A 22,257-nucleotide genomic window follows, 5' to 3' on the forward strand; every position below is an offset into this window, starting at 1 on the left:
GGACAAAAACTGGATCTTGGAGATAAAAAAATTTAAATATTATAATGATTGTTGGCTATCAATAGGGTTACACTATACATGCAAATATATAATGTACTTGTAGTATTAAAATTTCATGGGAAGAGTACTTTCTGGGAGAGATGGCAATAATGAAATAAAGATTGAGAAACACTGCCCTAAGGCATAAAATTGTTTTTTTGCCTTTATTATCAGCTATTTTTTATAAGCTACATATAAATGGTTATCTTCCCCCAGCAGTTCATATAAATTACTTACTTATGTAGTGAAAAGTCAAAATAGCACGCCATCTACTGGTGTAACATTTAACTGAATAGGCAGTACTTTTTTCTTGTTACCAGCAATAAAAACAAAACAGGTCCCAAAAGGAGTCGCTTATGCCATCAACCAGAGACAAAACTTAGTTTCAGCCTCTCCCACAAATGGAATCTTAAACGAGTCAATGAGAAATCAGATGGTCAGAACTAGTTAATCAGCCTGACAGAACTCTGCCATCCCTTACAGGAAGGTGACCACCACAACTACTCTATTTTTTCCTAATATAACTTCCTTGCTCCCACTCACTTCTGCCTATAAAAGTCTTTCATTTCCTACAGCTTCTTAGAGTGTCTTTCCATCTGCTATATAAGATACTGCTTAATTCATAAATCATTGAATAAAAGCCAGTAAGATCTTTAAAATTTACTCCGATGAATTTTATTTAACACCAGAGTGGGGTATGCATAAGACAATCCAGTAGTCATGCAGAAAGAACTATTATAGTGGATGCAGGAACAGCACAAGGATTGAAAATCTGCATGTAACTTCTGACTCCCTCCAAAATTTACCTACACTAATAGCCTGTTGTTGATCCGAGCCTTAGTGATAACACAGTTAACATGTTTTGCATGTTATATGTATTATATACTATATTCTGACAATCAAGTAACCTAGAGAAAAAAACATTATTAAGAAAATTATAAGGAAAAGAAAATACATTTACAGTACTGTATTATCAAAACAATCTACACGGGAGACTGGTACAGTTCAAACCTGTGTTGAGGGTCAACTGTATTTACAATTATATTTTATCTCATCCTTTTAAATTTCTACTTTGGTTATATTTTATAATGTACATATTATATTAACAAAATAATAAACATGTAGAATTTATAAACAACTATTTGTATTTATAGTACACACCCCCAATTTTGTTTTACTGAAGGTGTATGTAAGTTTGAAAAATAGTTACATTATTATAAATCTTCTAAATTTCCTCAGAAGTTACTGTTTTTCTTAAAGTTTTTTTTTCTTAACATTTATTTATTATTGAGAGATAGAGAGAGACAGAGCACGAGCATGGGAAGGGCAGAGAGAGGAGACACAGACTCTCTAGGCTCCGGGCTCTGAGCTGTCAGCACAGAGCCCGACGCGGGGCTCAAACTCACAAACCACAAGATCATGACCTGAGCCAAAGTTGGACGCTCAACCAGCTGAGCCACCCAGGCGCCCCCATAAGTAACTGTTTTTAAAAATTAATACTCTGCCAAAGAGTTTCCTGAAAAATATTTCATGCCATATAAACAATCACCAAGCATCCAGATTAAAAAGTGAGTCAACAATGCATATTATTACTTGGATTCAGGGGATATCCAAGTTCCTTCAATAAGGAAAAGCGTCAATCATAAAATAGTATGGTAAGAAAAAGCTTTTATTTTTCTCACAGCCACGATATAAAATTTTCCATTAAGAAAGAAAATCTTAAGGATTTTTTCTAATCACTGGTATCTGACTTCAGAACCTCATACAAGGTATTAAATAGCAAAGTCTATTATTAATAGAGATTAAAAGGACAAACAACACATGTACTGCAACAAACTGTTGACATACTCAACAACATGGATGAATCTTGAAAGTTTTCATTCTGAGTGAAAGAAGCCAGAAATACTAGCATATGTACTATGTGATTCCATTATGTAAAATATAAACTAATCTCCAGTAAAAAAAGAAAAAAGAAAAAGGCAGATCAATACTGCCTGAGGACAGTTCAGAAAGAAGAATCAACTGTAAAGGGATTAGAGGAATCTTCGGAGGTGACAGAAATGTTCTGTATCTTGATTAGGGTGGGGGCTTGACGAGTATGTGCGGATGTCAAATGTCATCAAATTACATACTTTAAAAGCATGCATTTTCTTTTATGTAAATGATTCCTCAAAGTTAGTAAGAAAAAACATTTTACACTCTAAAATTCATACTCTTAATTCTTTTATGGGATTTATAATTAGCAATAACTCTTGACTAATATTTACTTTTAGTCTTCAAGTCTCAAAAGTAGTCTACCACAAGGTCTCCTATTAAAAACTGGATGCTATTCTGTATTCTCAGCTATCACCTATTGAGGTTTCTTTTAATTTATAATTCATAATAAGCATAATTAAAGCACGGACAGGTCCATTCTTTGTAAATCATCAGACACATCATTTATAGAAATATTACTGTGTAAACTAATTTTTAAGGAGACAATTCTTTTAAAAATTGTTAACATTTCTAACCTCACTTAACTCAATATCAAAGTGGCAAAAAGATTATTATACTCAGTAAGAGAGACTTAATGTTCCTCCCTCCATAGTGTTCTTTCAGCAAACAAAACAATTACCATAAGCAGACAGAAGAAAATCTCAATGGATTACTCTGTTCTGGTGAATCTACCATAAACTAAACAAGAAAAGGAAATTCAGAGTAAAGCAGTTACCCCTTCCTAAAGTAATCATTGGCACACTAAGGAATTGCTAAAGAGGTGAGCAGACAAGGTAATTTAGAACACTATGATTATCCTGCGTTCATGCTTAAAAGAAAAAATATGAAATTTTAAATAATGCTGTTTCTAAGGCCGTAAGGACCTAACACAGTGTTTCTCAAATGGAGTATAGATAGTACTCTGGAGTGGTCTGCTTCTGTTTTTGTGAGTTTATAATTGTGGTTTTAGAATACAAAGGACAAAAGACACGGTGGAAACGATGGCTGGTGCTTTCAACAGATAAAAATGGTGAAAATTTTGAGCCATCCTAAGATAAATTGTAGTTCAGGACTGTCAAATTAGAAAGAACGTGGACTCCAATGCTCACTATCATATTTATTTGCAAGCTGATGTTCTCCATACAGATCCCATCTTTGTATCTACCAACATCCACCAATTGTTTGTGATTAGTAAGTAGTAAAAACAAAATGAAGAATTTTTTCTTTCACAGTATTTAAAATTTTTTTTTTACATTTATTTATTTTTGAGAGACAAAGACAGAGCACAAGTTGGGGAGGGGCAGAGAGAGGAGACACAGAATCCAGAGCAGGCTCCAGGCTCCGAGCTGTCAGCACAGAACCCGACGCAGGGTTTGAATTCACAAACTGTGAGATCGTGACCTGAGCCAAGGTCACTTAACTGACTGAGCCACCCAGGCGCCCCTCTTTATATGGTATTTTAAAAGTCTCTCAGCATACTATTTTGAGGTTCACATCAGCAGTTAAAAACTTTTGTGCAAAAAGGGAATACTGAATACAAACTGTTTTCATTATGACAACGAACATAACTCAAGTGATGGTTCATGATGCTTAAAATGGAAAAAAATCAATATAGCTCTAACTGTAAGTACAGTTTATATTTAGTTTCATGTTTGTACATATGCAGTTAACATTATTCTAAAAATAAATCAACAGATCCTGGCACTCCCTGATAATTTCTTCCATTTAAAAGAAGTACATTACAAGATTGAGAAACACCATCCGTAACGAATGAAATTTTCAAAACACATTATGGTACAACATACCAATGTTTTTTTTTTTTCTTTTTTTTAACGTTTATTTATTTTTGAGACAGAGAGAGACAGAGCATGAATGGGAGAGGGTCAGAGAGAGAGAGAGACACAGAATCCAAAACAGGCTCCAGGCTCTGAGCTGTCAGCATAGAGCCCGACACGGGGCTCGAACTCACAGACCGCGAGATCATGACCTGAGCCGAAGTCGGACGCTTAACTGACTGAGCCACCCAGGCGCCCCCCAATGTTTTTCAATATAGAGAAAAAATAGGAGCTATAGAGACATATGGAATGTTTAAGAACAACTTGTTAAGTATAAATGGAAAACAGTATAAAACTTAAGAATCTTGGGGAGCCTGGGTGGCTCAGTTAAGCATCCGACTTCAGCTCAGGTCATGTTCTCACAGCTCGTGAGTTCGAGCCCCGCATCAGACTCTGTGCTGACAGCTCAGAGCCTGGAGCCTGCTTCAGATTCTGTGTCTCCCTCTCTCTTTGACCCTCCCCTGCTCACACTCTCTGTCTCTGTCTCTGTCTCAAAAATAAACACCCATTAAAAAAAAAAAAAAAAACTTAAAAAAAACACTGAGAAACTGTGCACAGCAAACTAAGTCTCTCAAAGAAAATGAAACCCATTTTCACACAAGTATAGAAAAATCTGTTACGGTTTATAGTTATAAAAACTTTAAAAGTTTACATGGCTATAGTGCCAAAAAACATATACTCACTCATATTTTAGATATTAGAAAAATAATCTAATAGTTGCCCTTATAGTCTTAAGTGAAATATTGAAAAAAAAAATAAAAAAATGAATGATTGCCAAAATGTAAGATTAATAAATAATCAGACTGCTAGAAGCTATATTAACAGCAATACAAAACAGAATGTTTAATGTATACTTTAATCATTAGGAAACTCAGTTCCCCTTGGGCAAATATAGCTGAAGTCATAATTCTTCCCTGATTTACTTTTAAAGACATTTCAGAAACATGATAATTCTAAAAAATAAAAGAGAAGCTTGGTCGGAAGGAAATTGGATGGGGAATCAAGAAACAAAGGTCTTATTCCAGGTTCTCCAAATTATTCTGTGTGGCTCCAGGCAAGTCATTTACAACTCTCAATTCTTCTACTCATTTCCTAGTGATGGAATGGAAACCAAGAATGTCTCTTAAGAAAGTTCCTCAGGAAACAAGCATTTTGCATACCAATAATGCTGTTACCTGAGTCTATTAAAGATCAGAAAATGTCTTGGAGGGAGATACAGGGCCCATCTCAAAGAATGACAAACATGAAGCAAGAAGAGCAAAAACAACTACCTTCAGGTTTTGGGGCCGTGTGAATTTGTTGAGAAGTGCAGTCTGAATGAGCTCCCACCGGCTCCCTGCAGTTCGCTCACCATTCTTTAAGGAAAAGGAAAAACAGATTAAATTATCTGTTGGATCACAGAATCAGCACTCAAATAAGCACACACTAAACTGATTTTCAAAGACTAAAAGAACATCTGTTCTGTACTTACCTCATCTTCCACAGGGTACAAGTTTTGTTCTGAACAAGGCATCTTAACATGCTTATTGTCCCACAAATCTTTAAAATGTGTTGGAAAAGGTTTAGGAACTTCTCCTGCTCGCAAAAGGTCTACCTGAAAGAGAGGGAAACAAGAAAACTCTAAGTGCATAAAAACTAGGTGTATATTGCACAAAACAACCCAAAGAAAGCAGCCAAAGCAAATGCTATGAAATACAGACCAGCTCCTAGGCAAGAAATCTCAGAAGCCTTCTTCAGCTGTTCCTACTCCTTATCTTCATTTGATCAGCTTCCAAATCATCATGTTTGGTCATTCTATCTCTACCCCTTCTAGGTCCCTGGTCCTCATTATTGCTTACCTTCTAGGCCCCCATAACTCCAGCTGCTCCCAGACACATTCATCCCCCATTAAGCCCTCATCCCCACTTGGGAACACTATCTTTCTAAAGTATTCCCAGGCTTCTAATCCTACAATGGCTCCCCTCTATGATTCCAAATGAAGTCCCCAGTTTTTAACATCCCCTCTTACCCATACACTATCTGGTTAAACATCTATCATGACCTTCAACGCTCAGCTCAATTTTCATTTTCTTTAAGAAGTTTTCAAAACTTTTTAAGGACAGTTTACTCCCTCTTGTTTTATTAGATCATTACCATACCAAATCACACCTGTTTTTCCTTCTCCCACTAGACTATAGAAATATATAGAAATATATACATATGTATATATATACGTATGTGTACACATACACATATGCTGCTTATAATAAGCATTAAGTAAACGTTTGAGAAATGCGATATTTGAAACATGAAAAATTATACATTTTACCTATTCTGGACACTTCATATAAATGGAATTATACAACATATGGCCTTTTGTGTCTGGCCTCTTTGGCTTGATGTAATGTGTTCAAGGTTCATCCATGTTGTAGCATGAATTAGTACTTCACTGCAAATAATCAAACCATCACAGTAATATAAAATTTGAACTGTAATATGTTATGAGTGAAAGGTTCGTGGTGTATGAGAATCTATTTCAGACAATTCCAACTTACCGGTGAGCTTAGAGAAGGTCTCCTTGGGGTGCCTAGGTGGTTCAGTCAGTTAAGCATCTGACTCTTGGTGTTGGCTCAAGTCATGACCTCACAGTTTGTGAGTTCAAGGCCTATGTCAAGCCCTTTGCACTGACAGTGCGAAGCCAGCTTGGCATTCTCTCTCTCTACCTCTTTTCTGTGCCCTCAACTCATGCTGTATCTGTCTCTCTCAAAATAAATAAACTTGAAAAAAAAATACTAATAAACGCATCAAAAAAAAAAAAAAAGACTTCCTTGAGGAAATGGAAATTGAGCTGAACTTCAAAGGATAAAAAGAACTAGGAAAAAGAAGAAAGGAAGACTGTTCCTCAAAAAGGGAACAGCTTATAGAAAGGAAGACTATCCAATAAGCACTCAAGAGAAATAAAGTTGTAGGAGAAGACCACCCAGAGAGAGAGAAGAAAACAGGACCTATGGAAAAGCCTTGAGGAGCTCTAACAATATTTAACACATATGCCAGAAAAACTAAAGGAATATAATAAATGGCTAAGGAGACAGAAAGAAAACTAGGATTATATGTTATCATAGAAGCCAAAGAACGAGAATCGTCAGAGGAAAGAATTGTCAAGAGTCAATAATAATGCTAAAAGTATTTTCAACTCCAGATGAAGTCCCCAAAGGTGACTTTGTAAAGATATCCCATGTAATCAGAGGTGACAAAACAGGTACCAGTCCAGCTCCACAGACAGGGGAACATATCATATATATGAAAGTATGCTTTGTGTGTGGGCATCTGTATGTGCATATGTGTGTGTATATGTGTTTGTGTGCCTGCATGTGTGTTTATCATGTCTTTAAAGATAATCAAGCACCAAACGACATGCCCCTGCAATTTCAGACTGCCTTTTTTTTTTTTAATTTTTTTTAACGTTTATTATTGAGAGACAGAGAGACACAGAGCATGAGCAGGGGAGGGGTAGAGGGAGAGGGAGACACAGAATCCGAAGCAGGCTTCAGGCTCTTGAGCTATCAGCAAAGCCCCTGACGTGGGCCTCAAACTCACAAATCGCAAGATCATGACCTGAGCTGAAGTCGGACGCCCAACAGACTGAGCCATCCAGGCGCCCCCCCCTTTTTTTTTAATGTTTATTTATTTTGAGAGAGAGAGCACGCATTCAAACGTGCTAGAGCGGGAAAGGGGCATAGAGAGAAGGAGAGAGAGAATCCCAAACAGTCTCAGAGCTGAGGCTCGATTTCACAAACCACAAGATCATAACCTGAACCGAAATCAAGAGTTGGATTCTTGGCTGCCTGAGCCAACCAGGCGCTTCCAGACTACCTTACATTTCTAATGGTAAATATCAGCTTTATTTTACTACTTTAAATTTCATAACTATTAATATCTGGCATCTTGGAAATGTAACTTGGGCTGTTTATTTAATAACTATTAATTACATATATATCATATTACCATATTCAGAAAAAAGAATCTAGAAGTTAATCCACCAAAACTCTGAAACAGGACTGAGAGACTTGGATTTTGAGTTATATACTATCACATGAGACCTGCATCTTTTTTTACAATGACATTGTACTCCTTTTATAATAAAAATAAAGATTTTAAAGATTCTAAAAATTCAAACGTTACTGGATATCTAAAAATAAACAGTAATTACAGAGATTAAAAAATGACGGTATAGGATAATTTGGGTTTTCTTTATGGGCAGTGGTATAAAGAAAGGCAGTAAAGTCAAAATATCACTTACCTCCCCAATCTCTTCTCCAAATTTTCTACCAGTAACATCTTGTCAGTCACTCGGCCTTTTCTTAATTTTACCTGCATTTTCCCTCTTCACCCATATTTAAGAATTCACCATATCCTATCAATTTTACCTCAAAACAAAGCAACCAACTATTTTCTTTTTTATTTCCACATTACCCTATCTCAATGATTTTCAAACTTTCTTAAATAGCAGAACTCTTTTTCCCCCTAAGAAATCTGACATTAATTCATTATATTTAAATCAAATAAAACTATTATAATTTTTATAATAACTTTTACTTATGCTAGCATCAATACATGAAATTGAGACTAAGAAATACAAAATTCGAAATTGAAAGCTAGGGATCACAGCTAAAGCTTGTATCAACCTACTACTCAATTTACACTTAAATCTCTCTCAGTATTGGGAATGCAAGCTGGTACAGCCACTCTGGAAAACAGTATGGAGGTTCCTCAAAAAACTAAAAATAGAACTACCCGACAACCCAGCAATTGCACTACTAGGCATTTATCCACGGGATACAGGTGTGCTGTTTCGAAGGGACACATGCACCCCCATGTTTATAGCAGCACTATCCACAATAGCCAAAGTATGGAAAGAGCCCAAATGTCCATCGATAGATGAATGGATAAAGAAGATGTGGTATATATATACAATGGAGTTATTACTTGGCAATCAAAAAGAATGAAATCTTGCCATTTGCAACTACGTGGATGGAACTGGAGGGTATTATGCTAAGTGAAATTAGTCAGAGAAAGACACATATCATATGACTTCACTCATATGAGGACTTTAAGAGACAAAACAGATGAACATAAGGGAAGGGAAACAAAAATAATATATAAACAGGGAGGGGTACAAAACATAAGAGAATCATAAATATGGAGAACATACTGAGGGTTACTGGAGGGGTTGTAGGAGGGGGGATGGGCTAAATGGGTAAGAGGCACTAAGGAATCTACTCCTGAAATCAGTGTTGCACTATATGCTAATTTGGATGTAAATTTTAAAAAATAAAAAATAAAATTAAAAAGAAAGAAAGAAAGAAAATCTCTTTCACAGTATTAAGAAAATTCTATTCACTAACCTAAATAGTTTCAAATGGTAATTTTTTTTGTTAAAATATTGTTGTTTTTTGTTAAAATATATTAAGCATTTTCAAGTTTGAGTGTGTTTGTTTGTTCTTTTATTACAGGTTTTTCAGTTAAAAATATAATTTAGAAAACACATGTTGTGTCAAATTTCCTAAGAACCCCTGAGCCACTTTAACGCAGCACAATTTGGTAATTACAGTCCCCTTCCTTTTCGTTTCTTACCTGCTAGCTAACTTTCTGTAGCTTCTTTTTTGAAGAAACAACTTCATTGAGGTAGATAAAGTTTACCGATTTTAAGAGCTCTTAACATCCCTTATCTGTTTCCAATGGATCCTCACTTCCATTTTCCTTACACACAGCTGTGTGATTAATCCTGCTACAGTAATAACTATTGTGTGCACAGACCTTTTATCAATTTCCAATACCTACAGACTCAAGTCCCATTCCTGGCACTTGAACCCCTCTATGATATGGACCCAATCCACTTTTCAAGTCTTATCTTCCACCATTCCCCATCCAAACTCTAAGCTCTAACAAACCAATTATTTTCAATGTCTAAAACAAATAGTTTTTCAACCACACAGAGCTGTTTGTTTTTTTGTTTGTTTTTTTTTTTTTTTTGAGAGAGAGAGAGAAAGAGAGGAGGGGCAGAGAGAGAGGGAGACACAGAACATGAAGCAGGCTCCAGGCTCTGAGCTGTCAGCACAGAGCCTGATGCTAGGCTCGAACTCACAAACTGCAAGATCATAACCTGAAGTGAAGTTGGGTCCTTAACTAACTGAGCCACCCAGGATCCCCACTACATAGCCCTTTTTTATAAAGGTTATGTATCTGTCTTGGAATTCTCTTGACTTACTAACTCCCCCTCAGAAATGTCTGGTCATCTTTTAGAGCTCAGTTCAAACTCCACAACCTGTTCAATGTTACTTCTACCTATAACCATGAAAAAGAATTCTATACTTCCAAATATCTAATCACATCTAGACTAAGTTGTATAATAGCAGAGATTTTTTAGGTAGTTCCTGTGAAATCTAATATAGAGACTAAAAAGTGAGATGACTAGTTAAAACGACCCAATGAGTGACAGAAATCTAAAATTGGATTATAATTATGGTTGCCTAACTCAGTAAATTACCTAAGTATCACTGAAATGAGTGAGCACTTAAAATGGGTAAATTGTATCTACCTCAATAAAGTTGTTTCTTCAAAAAAGAAGCTACAGGGGCGCCTGGGTGGCGCAGTCGGTTAAGCGTCCGACTTCAGCTCAGGTCACGATCTCGCGGTCCGTGAGTTCGAGCCCTGTGTCAGGCTCTGGGCTGATGGCTTAGAGCCTGGAGCCTGTTTCCGATTCTGTGTCTCCCTCTCTCTCTGCCCCTCCCCCGTTCATGCTCTGTCTCTCTCTGTCCCAAAAATAAAATAAACGTTGAAAAAAAAAAAAATTAAAAAAAAAAAAAAAAAGAAGCTACAGAAAGTAAAAAGAGGATACCAGGGACTAGTGAGAAATGGAAAGTTGTTGTTTAGCAGGTATAGTTTCTGTGTGGGATAATAAAAAATTTCTGGAAATGAATACTGGTAATAATTGTACAACATTGTGAATGTACCTAATGCCATGAAACGGACACTAAAAATGGCTAAAAGGGTAAACTGTATATTATGTATATTTAACCACAATTTTAATTTTTTTTTTTTTTACTTTTGAGAGTGAGACCGGACGTGAGTGGGGGAGGGGCAGAGAAAGAGGGAGACACAGAATCTGAAACAGGCTCCAGGCTCTGAGCTGTCAGCACAGTCAGACGTGGGGCTCAAACCCACAAACTGAGAGATGACGACCTGAGCCGAAGTCGGGAGCTTAACCGACTGAGCCACCCAGGCGCCCCTAATGACAATTCTTAAAAATGAGGTTGGTTTTAGACATGTTGAGTTCGAGACACCTCTGGAATAGTGATGGTGATGCCTAGAATAATCTAGAGCTCAGAAAAGAGGGCAAAACTAGAAAATGATTTGAGGATACTGAACCATACACAATTTTGAACTTTAGGGACTAACCCATTACAGATTAACCCATTACCTAACAAATAGTGGGTGCTCAACAAATACTGTCAATTGAATTTAAAACAAAAAGAAAGAAAAGAATCCAGTGACTTTTTAAAAAAAAAATACTGAAAAAGTCAATTGCCTTATGACCTGACAACAATTCATCTTATGGATGTATTAAGTACTGCATTAAGAAAGCTATTGTTGGGGCGCCTGGGTGGCTCAGTCGGTTGGGCGTCTGACTTCGGCTCAGGTCATGATCTCGCGGTCCGTGAGTTCGAGCCCCGCATCGGGCTCTGTGCTGACAGCTCAGAGCCTGGACCCTGTTTCAGATTCTGTGTCTCCCTCTCTCTCTGACCTTCCCCCATTCATGCTCTGTCTCCCTCTGTCTCAAAAATGAATAAATGTTAAAAAATAAAATAAAAAAAAAAAAGAAAGCTATTGTTATATTTCTCCAATCTATAGACTTCTTGGTACTTTGTGCAGAAAAAAGAAACAGTTTCTGTGCCTTGGGCCTGTTTTTCACATTAATAAGTACTGCAATAAATGAAGACTAAAGAGTCTTCTCTCCTTATAGGTAAGAGAAAATACCTACCCGAATAGTTACTGTATGATTAGCAGATGGTCTTAAGAGAGGCAGCCGGTTCCCACACCGAGGCATTCTTCTCATATCCTCAATAGGAGTTCCAAGCCACTTCTTATCTGGAGAAAGGTGAGGTGGAATGTATTTAGGTATCTTCCTTTCTGTCCTTTGATGCTTGATTTCACATTGTTCTTTTCTAAGGTCAAAACAAACGTATTCAGTCACAAATCTGCCTATTTAAATTTCCTTAGGTACACAAGTATAAAACTTACCCAGAATGTTATTGTTTAAAACGTCCCAGACTTGCTATCTCTCCTTGGTATTTACAATCAAAAGAAAAACTAATAAAACATGGTAAAACTGAAGAGCTTATTTTCAAGTCTATGGAAGCAATTTATTTTTAAATTTTTTTTTCAATGTTTATTTTTTTGAGAGAGAGAGACAGAGCACAAGCAGGGGAGGGGCAGAGAGAGAGGGAGACACAGAATCTGAAGCAGGCTCCAGGCTTTGAGCTGTCAGCACAGAGCCCAACGCGGGGCTGAAACTCATGAACCATGAGATCATGCCCTGAGTCAAAGTCGGCTGCTTAATTGACTGAGCCACCCAGGCACCCCACAAATTTCTGAACACATAAAATCACCTTCCAAAAAAAACCGGACCATGTAAGAATATGAGCACTGCCAAATGAGGCATGGTTCACAGTGTCAGCTACTTCTCAGGTCTCTAGACAACAATTTTCAACAAAGTGAGCTTATTGTGGCACATGTGATAGAAAATATCACAAATTATGGAGATTTAGATTCCAAATGGAATAACTGCAAAAATGTAAGCTTTGTAATCAGACAGACTCAGCTTTAAATCTCAGCATTACTACCCACAAGTTATAATTTCAGTGAATTCTCTAATTCAAATCTCAGTCTTCTCATTTATGAAGTACAACATCACCTGCCTGCACATCAGAGCATTAGAGGAGAAAATGCAGTATTAATGGCCTAGAAAAATGGCTAAACAGAAGCTACTATCAACCTCATATTTTTAAATTCTGATTATCCCCACAAATTTCAGAAGGAAGATCATGAAACTAAAAAAGTCCAATTAACAATATTTATTTACTTCTTGTTTTCTGTCCCTGATCTTTTTGAATCTAGGTTTAAATTTAGCATTAACATGGGGTATCTGGGAGGCTCAGATGGTTAAGCGCCCAACTTTGCCTCAGGTCATGATCTCATGGTTTTTGAATTTGAGCCCCACATTAGGCTCTGTGCTGACAGCTCAGAGCCTGGAGCCTGCTTCAGATTCTGTGTCTCCCTTTCTCTCTGCCTCTCCCCTGTTCCCAACTCTGTCTATCTCTCCAAAATAAACATTTTTTAAAAATTACACATTTATCGTAAAGTTAAAAAGAAACCAACTATTTCTTTGCTTCAATCTCAACCATAACTCTGTTAAACCCCCTTACAAAATTATAAAATGTATTACACTATTGGAGCCACTCTTGTGGGAAAAAATTACCTTTTGTCATCTACTTTAGGCAGTCTCATGAAATGATCTGTGATTTTAGTATCCTTTTTTCCATGTTGCTTGGAATTCCTGCATTCTACATTTAGGCTAGAAATACTTCCAGATGGTTTGGCATTTAAATCATTCATTCCACTGCGAGTCTCTCCTCCTTCAAATTGAAAATGTAATTGAATTTCACCTCCTTTAGAAGAGGACCGTTTCCTCAATTCAGTGTCGGCTTCTCTTGCTTGGAACCTTGAAGGTTTACCAGCTGTTTGGGAGGAATTGCTATCTTCTTGCTCATCAAAACCTGGACTTGTCTCTTCATCTGCCTCTGAGTCCTGACAACTATTTTTGGAATTATCTACATCCATTGGTGACTCGGGTTCACTCTCTTTCTCAAATGGAGGAGAATTTCCTAAGCTACTCTCCTGTCTACTCAGTTTGTTGGCGTTTTTCAGTCCACTACCAGCATCTTCAGAGCCGATGTCTGACAAGGGACTCTCTGGCACCACATCTATCTCTTCCGGCTGACAACCTGCACAGTCTTCTACAGGATGGCAAGACTTGCTGCACTTCTGGTGGCTTCTGGCTTCTCTGGCCTGTTCATCTTCTGTGGTCTGCTTTGCATTTGCAAACTTTACAGGTGTCAAAAATTGCTGATTATCTCTACTCTCCTCACTATCTGTGTCACTGTGATCATCGTTTCGGGGTGACTGATCGTTAGCATTACTGAACTGCTCTGGTATCAGAGTTACTGTCGAAGGTTCACTTTCCAAAAGCCGCTCTGTATGTTTCCCTTCATTTTGCCACTTACACATAGCTGCAGTCTGATGCTGGTTCAAATATTGTGTACTTTTTTCAACAGGTGATTTATCAAGACTTAGTTGAGAAACATTTTCTAATTTTTCCACATTATGTTGATAAAAGTTATCTTTTTGTACGGAACTCATCATGGATTCCAGTCTTGTATTATTGTTTTCTTTACTGTGCAAACTACAACAGAATAGAAAGAACTAATGAGGCAATAGAACTTGTGATACAATAGAAAGAACTTATAAAAAAATCACTTATCCAACCACACAACCACACTACCACTACCATAGTAATAATTAGACTACTTGTGATTACCTAAACACGGAACATGCTCTTTCATGACTCCATCACTTGGTACATATGCCTGTAAAGCCCTTTTCCCAACTCATGCCTGGGAAACACCTGCTCTTCCTTTAAATGTTAAACTGGACTCACCTCCTGGCAGGCCTTCCTGCAAAGGTGAAGCTGATTGTCCTATATACTAACTACCACTGTTCTGTTTATATAAGACAGTGAAGTCTTATTTATCACACTATGTAATGATCGTGTGTTTTTGAGTATGCCACCACCACTATACTCTATCTTAGAAACAGAGACTATTCCTCTTTCATCTTTATATTTCAAGTATATAGGACAGTCCCTGACACATTAGACTCTAAAACACTATTATTTGTAATCTGAAAGAATGAATAAATGTAAAGAAAAGTGGGATCAAGCGAGGAGAAAAAGCATGAAGCAAGATAAAACATTCATGTATCATGTTATTCATTTCTCTGTATAGGCATGTTTCTATACCTTTCTGCTTCAGCTGTCTTGATTCCTTTAGTGTCCATCCAACTGGTAATAGTCTTTTGTTTGAAAACTGTAAAAAAAAAAAAAAAAAAAAGACACACACACAGACACACACACACACACCAAAACAATTATGTATATGCATACATGCCCTCAAAGAGAAAATACCTATAGCAGCATTTATACACATAAGCCATTGTGCTAGGTTCTGTGGGTTAAACAGAGATTAATCATTCCTGCCACACTCAAGTAATGGGAGATAAGACAGAAATATTATATAAATGCATCTGGCATAGAGTAGTAAGCAACATGCCCCTAAAAGAGCTGGTATGGACTAATGGGTGAGAATTCAGGCTCTGTAATCGACCGACTTGGATTCAAATCCTAGTGCTCCCATTGTATTCCTAAGCAACTTTGTGAGGAATCATTTTTCTGAGTCTCAGATTCCTTCTTTGTAAACATGCAAATTAACAGTACCTCTCCTGGGGTTATTATGAGGTTTAAATGAAATAGCATGCAAGATGTTTAAGGCACAAACTGGCATACGATCAATAAATAGTTCTTAACTAACTTAAGTTAGTTCTTAACTACCTTAGTATTAAATGAGATTAAAAGGAATTAAAGTATTTCTGAGAAAAGACTTTAGGGAACTAGAATAGGTAGAACAGTCTGATAAATAGGGATTGAATTGTGCCTTGAAGAATAAATGTAGTCACAAAGGGAAATCATAAGCAAAGGCATCAATGGCAAGGAAAAATAAAGAACTTAAAAAGAAATCAACACAAAATATGATTGAAAAGTCAGCTACCACAAAGAGGTATGAAAAAGTGTTAAGTTACACTCAGAGCTGTAATTCCAGAATTCAAATCTAAGAGGCTCTCAGTCATGCATGATAGATAGCCTGGAGCGCAAATTTGAAGGGGCAAGAAGACCCTATTGATAGAAACCAGCAAGGAAGCTATTGGTGTTAAGTCAGAGGTTCCCAAACCATCTGAATCATTAACGGGCTGATAACTAATGGATCCCAGGGCTAGACCCCAGGCCTACTGAATCAATCTATATATGTGAGGATGGAGTCAACAAAGGAAGCTAGAATCTGTATTTTTTTCAAAAAGTGACTCAGATGATCAGCAACTAGGTTGGAGAACTAATGGTCAAAGGCCAAAACTAGTCCTTGTGAGAATAGAGAATAAAAGTTGAGAAATGAAAGTCATTACAGACTTCATAATGATAGAAGTTAAAGGTGACACTGAGCTTTAAGTCTGAGAGACTTAAAAGATAGTTACAGCATTAAGTAAAAATGTAGGAAATATAAGACAACTGGATTTAGGGGAAAATATGATTTGGTCAAATGTGAACATACTAAATTTGAGATGCTGAAGAGCTGACTAGATAGAAATGACCAACAGACAATAGCAAAGGTAGAAGTGATAACTCAGTTGAAGAAATGCAACACAAATAAATGTAAACCACAGTTTACATAAGCATTAGAAATAAGCATGCTTTCAAAATTAATTAAACTATGGATTAAATGTACGTAATATTTTAGTATAATAAGATATAAAATCTTAAACATTCTCAACTATTCCCCAAACTGCAATGTAAGAATCTAGGCACCTTAAGTCATAGACTCATTTTTATTTGCTTAGGTCTTCTCAAATACCATAATGTGAGCAAAACAGATGTTGTCCTAAATATATGAAAATATACAGCTTTATCACTATATTTGAGTCCCACATAATTCATTCCTTACATAAAATACTAACATTCCAACTAAAATTCTTCAATTAGCATTTTAAAGTTTCTATCACAAAAAGTATTATATTTGATATTCCTTATTAAATACCACTATTTTAGTGCTTTTATTAAGTTAGCACTTCTACAGAAAATCAGGCTTCAGACAAAAAATTGGTTTCAATCAGAAGAGGATGAACAACTTGATTCCGAGACTTCTTCTGTAGTTCCATCTTTCTCTATTTAATTTCATTATATCAAACACAAGTATAGAAAATCCTCAAATTACAAACCAGCAGGGAGCCAAAACTTCGCTTTTTGAGTCAGTGTAGAATTTAAAACACCTTTTGGGGCCCCTGGGTGACTCAGTCAATTAAGCATCTAACTCTTGATTTTGGCTCAGGTCATGATCTCATGGTTTGTGAGACCAAGCCCCGTGTAGGGCTCTGTGCTGACAGAACAGAGCCTGCTTGGGGTTCTCTCCTTCTCTCACGTGCTCTCTTTCTCTCTCAAAATAAATAAATATTTAAAAAATAAAACATCTTTCTCCATAAATATAAGGATTAAATGGTATGCAATAGCTAGGTTCCTATAATAGACATAAACACAAAGCATAGCACTATAAAGGCAAGTCTAGAGAACCGAAAGACTGCATACACCATTTCATAAGAAACTATGAAGTGTTCTCCTACAGCTCTGACATGAGAATGTATTCTCTCTCCAGTTTTAAGTTTCCTAGTATAAACAAACTGAGGGTTGATGGGGGGGAGGGGAGGGAGGGGAGGGTGGGTGATGGGTATTGAGGAGGGCACTTTTTTTTTTCAACGTTTATTTATTTTTGGGACAGAGAGAGACAGAGCATGAATGGGGGAGGGCAGAGAGAGAGAGAGACACAGAATCGGAAACAGGCTCCAGGCTCCAAGCCATCAGCCCAGAGCCTGACGCGGGGCTCGAACTCACGGACCGCGAGATCGTGACCTGGCTGAAGTCGGACGCTTAACCGACTGCGCCACCCAGGCGCCCTTTTTTTTTTTTTTAATTTTTTTTTTCAACGTTTATTTATTTTTGGGACAGAGAGAGACAGAGCATGAATGGGGGAGGGCAGAGAGAGAGGGAGACACAGAATCGGAAACAGGCTCCAGGCTCCGAGCCATCAGCCCAGAGCCTGACGCGGGGCTGAGGAGGGCACCTTTTGGGATGAGCACTGGGTGTTGTATGGAAACCAATGTGACAATAAATTTCATATATTGAAAAAATAAAAAATAAAAAAATAAAAAAATAGTTTCCTAGTATAATTCCTGAAGCCTGAGAACAGGATAAAAGAGGAGCAAGAGGTGAGGAACCACTATTTCCTGATAATAAAACATTCCTTAGTCCTTCTGAGAGCCCTACTTCTCTTTCCAATACCACTACTCTAGCTTCCAAAGGTTTCTTTTGCAAAATTTCACAGGACTGCTTCAGAGTTTTACCCATTATTACCAAAATGAGCATTAAAATTATGCTTCCCACATTACCTGGGAACTTCTTTCTTTTTACTAGAAATAATCACAGCAAGCAAAAAGGAGGGTAAAAGAGGTGATGAAAAAGATAAAAGATCTGCAGTCAAGATCTTGGACTGAGATCTTTGCTCAGTCACTTAACTGGTACTTTACTTCTTTGGGCTTCACTTCTATTTCCTCACCTATAAAATAGGGTTAACAAAAAATATGTACTTCAAGGCTTATGTAGATCAATGAGAGAAAATATGAAGTGTCCAGTCTCACAAAGTAGAAACTCAACAATTCACCCAATCTCGTTTTCACTGATATCAGCAGTCCTCCAACTTTATTCTGACTTCACACCATTTACACTTAATCTCAGAACATCACTCAGTAACCACTGTATTAGTGTCAATTAGCATATCAAATAGGTGCTATAGACACAGGCAAAAGACACAAAATGCTTTGAAATTCACCTGCATTTCAAAGGAACACCTCAAAAGTCTCTTTATCAGCAGCAAGATAAGGTATGGGAAGGAAGGGTGCAGAGAGACCAAAAAGTGATGGACAGGGGGAGGGAGTTCTGAGATGAGGAAAGAGGTCTGATGATGCTTTTGACAGCACTGAGGCTGAAGGAATGGTTCAAGGGAAGGGAGACAAACCAGCTCCAGTCCCCCCACAACCACCACCACCCATCACTGACCTACACTTGGACCGTGCCTGGAGCAGCGAGAGAAGCTCTAGGTAGCTATAAAAGGCAGAAAAGGGGAGCTGCCATCAGAATGTGAATAGCACCCTGAGTTCTATGCAGGGTTTGCAGTTTTCAACCAATAGAATATGCCCAGGAAGGTAAATAACACAAAATTTAAAGATGTTGAATGAACATCCATTTCCTTTTCTCATCTACTTCTCCTAGGATGACTATATATTAAAATTTTAAATACCAAGTTCCTAAAGAATTCCAAATTTGAAACAATAGTTTTTGTTTAGTCTGTGAACATTTGTTAACTGGTGTCCTGTGCCCAGTATACAGAAATAGTAACACATAATAAAGTACAGCCCAAGTTTTAATTTGGTTCCTCTTCTGCAGAAATCTGCAGGAAATAAGATTCAACCAAGAGGGCTGACTGCCTCCCTCCACTTGCAACTAGCTCTTCCACCTTTATATGGAAATCAGCCTCTCAGATAGGTTCAGATACAGTACTTGGAGGTCACCCTCAGTTGCCCCTCCCCTCCACTCTCCGTCACCAAGTTCCCTGAAATCTTCCTAAATCTTAAATCCATTCCTTCCTCTCCATCTTCAAAATAGCACCAATACCAAAAGAACAGGTACATCACTTTGGACAAGTGCATTTGTTTCCTATAACTGGTCTCCTGGTCTAGTCCTGACTTTCTCTAACCCAGTGTTACACAAACTACAATGGACTTTTTTTTAACAAAATACATACAACATAAGAATGCATCATATATAATAGGTATTATTTCATGAAACATGTTTGTAATAAATACGGCATATTTACTCGGTTCATAGATTTCCTACTGTTTGTACCAGGTGAAATTTATCCAGCAGACTGCAGTCAGAGAAGTCCAAAGGCCACTAAGGCCATCTTTTCTAAAATACTAACCAAATGTTATCTCCCTTCTTAAAAGCTTTTTAGTGGCCCTCCGTTAACCACAGAATAAAGTCTAAACTTCTTGAAATAGCACTAAAGTTTGTCCGTAACAAGCTCTGCCCCTCTTCTTGGACTCATCTCCTGTCATTCCTGTCATCCTGTGCTCCAGTCCTACCACTTTTGCACACGCCATTCCCTCTGCCTATTTAATTCTTTCTCTCCTTGATCTACACAGTAAATCCTGCTTATCCTTCAATATTTCGTTCAGGTGTACTCCCCACTGCCTCTAAGTCCTGAGAAAACTAAGTTTATATCATTCACCTGAAGACTGCCTGATCTCTGTCCAGTTGACCAATGCATCACTGTTGACCAATGCATCCTTTTTGAAATGCTCTCTTCCCTGCAGGACACAACAAAAGCCAAGGTTTTCTCCTACTTTTCTGGCTACTTCTCTTCAGTCTACTCTTAAATGATGGTGTTCCTAAAGTTTCTGTCCTAGGTCGCCTTTATTTTCTCTACATGCTGCATATGATCTGATCTACTTCCATAGAACCGATCACCACGTTTATACCAAGAATCCCCAAATCTGTATTTCCAGCAAGATATATTTCTTATGAGATACAAAATACATATCCCATTCTCTCCAAATCCATCCACTTCTCCCCTTTCCTACTGCCCACAACCAAGTATAAACCATCATTATCTCCCACCTACACTAACTCCTTTAGTCTCGGGCCTGTGCTTCTGCTCCCTTTCAAATACATGCTTCATTTTCTACACATCAGCCAGAGACCTTTAAAAAAGAAAGAAAAAAGGTGTGTGTGTGTGTGTGTGTAAACATGCATGCGCACACATGTGTGTAAAGTCACTCCCCTACTAAAAACCCATTAAAAGCTTCGGGTTGCCCTCAGAGATAAAACCCTTAGCATTCAAAACCCTTAGCATTACCTGTATGTCCCAGTATGATCTGATCTTTGCCTACCTCTCTGCAGCCCTATCTCTCACTACTCTCCCCTGTTGACAGTATGCATCAGCTATACTTCAGGAACCCTCCCTTACTTCCTCTTTTTTAGCTAACTCTTCAACATTCTTCACTCCTCAAAATAAGCATTTCATCTTCTGGGAGAATATCTTTGATCCCACAGACTGGATTAAGTACTTCTGACTCTTGGGATGCCTGGGTGGCTCAGTTGGTTAAGCATCTGACTTCGGCTCAGGTCATGATCTCGTGGTTCATGGGTTCGAGCCCTGTACCCGGCTCTGTGCTGACAGCTCAGAGCCTGGAACTTGCCTTGGGTTCTGTCTCTCCCTCTCTCTCTCTGGCCCTCCCTCGAGCTCTCTCTCTCTCTCAAAAATAAACATTTTTTTAAAAGTACTTTTGATTCCTAACCCTAACCATATGTCCCTCACCTATCAGCACAACCATTACCTCTTGTTACCTGGATTCCTACAGAATTGTCTATCTCTACTGATGGATTTTAGGATCTGAAGACAGGCCAAGTTCAACAATGTATGCCAGAGACAAGTACAATGCCAGGTAATACTAACTGCCCTGAACCCCGGGGTGAATCAAGAGAAACTGTGACCTTCTTTGCATCTTTCTTTCCATCTAGAGGTTGAAGCTTCACATACACAATTAGACCTCCTTAACAAGACAATTTCTGGGTCAAACCCGAGGAAAGCAAACAGGTGGAGTCTACTACCATTTTCGGCCTTGAGTGACTGCTCATCAGGGTTTCTCACCCCACCAATGCAAGTGGGAAAATGTGGCCGCAGTCCCCCACTAAGCGGCCTTAGTGACTCGGCAAGAGGGCCTCAGAGTAGTGCACACAAGACCAGAAAGGGGACGACTGGAGTTCCTGGGTCCTCAGAGACCAAGAAAAGGTTTGGGCCAAAGGGAAGGACAAAGATCTTTATTTCCCCACGTACCAAGCGAGGTGGCGCTGCCTCTGTGCGGTCCCGCCCGCCCCGGGACGCAGCCTGACGAGGACGGTGGGACCCTGAACTGCACGGGAGCGTCCTTGGGATCGAGAACGCGCCTCTGCCTGCCGGGGAAACTCCGGGCGTCCGAGGCGGCCGGCGGAGAAGTTGCAGCGGTGCCCCAGCGGGGTCGCTTGGTGCAGGGCTCACAGCCGGGGCCCGCACTCATGCTTGGGACCCGCAGCGCACAGTCCCCGGGCCGGCCCGGGCGGAGAGCCTCATTCACTAACCCTGAGAGGGACGGACTGCGCCTCCTCCTCGGCGCCTCCCGGCACCATTCCCTCTCTGCCGCTGCCTGCTTCTGCAGTTGCTGCTCCGCTGGCCTCCCGAGCCAAGCCCTAGCCAGTCGCCTGCCTTCCCTTTCCACAGGCACCCCCACCTGCCACAGGACGCGCCGCTTTGATTCTGGCTTGGTTCACTTTCCCACCACCGGAAGGCGGCCGTCAGGCGCTTCCGACTTCCGGGACGTACAGTTGTCGCAAAGCGGAAGT

General features: G+C 38.7%; 1 protein-coding gene across 7 annotated transcripts in view; it reads right to left on the reverse strand.

Moving 5' to 3' along the window:
- Positions 1-22,223, reverse strand: part of PARG (poly(ADP-ribose) glycohydrolase) — a 133,422-nt gene extending 111,199 nt beyond the window's left edge. For 3 of the 7 annotated variants that reach the window (XM_019813506.3, XM_011287257.4, XM_023240674.2), the window contains exons 1-6: positions 21,716-22,209; positions 14,965-15,031; positions 13,366-14,349; positions 11,869-12,052; positions 5,320-5,442; positions 5,120-5,203 (exon numbers count right to left, since the gene is read on the reverse strand). In XM_019813506.3, the coding sequence (XP_019669065.1) occupies positions 5,120-5,203; positions 5,320-5,442; positions 11,869-12,052; positions 13,366-14,349; positions 14,965-15,031; positions 21,716-21,935 (1,662 nt within the window). In that variant the 5' untranslated portion in view covers positions 21,936-22,209. Of the gene's footprint in view, positions 1-5,119; positions 5,204-5,319; positions 5,443-11,868; positions 12,053-13,365; positions 14,350-14,964; positions 15,032-21,715 lie in introns of all 7 variants that reach the window. The other 4 variants (XM_023240676.2, XM_023240675.2, XM_023240678.2 and 1 more) reach the window with 4 other exon arrangements.
- Between the last annotated feature and the right edge of the window lie 34 nt (positions 22,224-22,257).

The sequence above is a fragment of the Felis catus genome, chromosome D2 (genome assembly GCF_018350175.1).
Source record: "Felis catus isolate Fca126 chromosome D2, F.catus_Fca126_mat1.0, whole genome shotgun sequence".
Lineage (NCBI taxonomy): Eukaryota > Metazoa > Chordata > Mammalia > Carnivora > Felidae > Felis > Felis catus.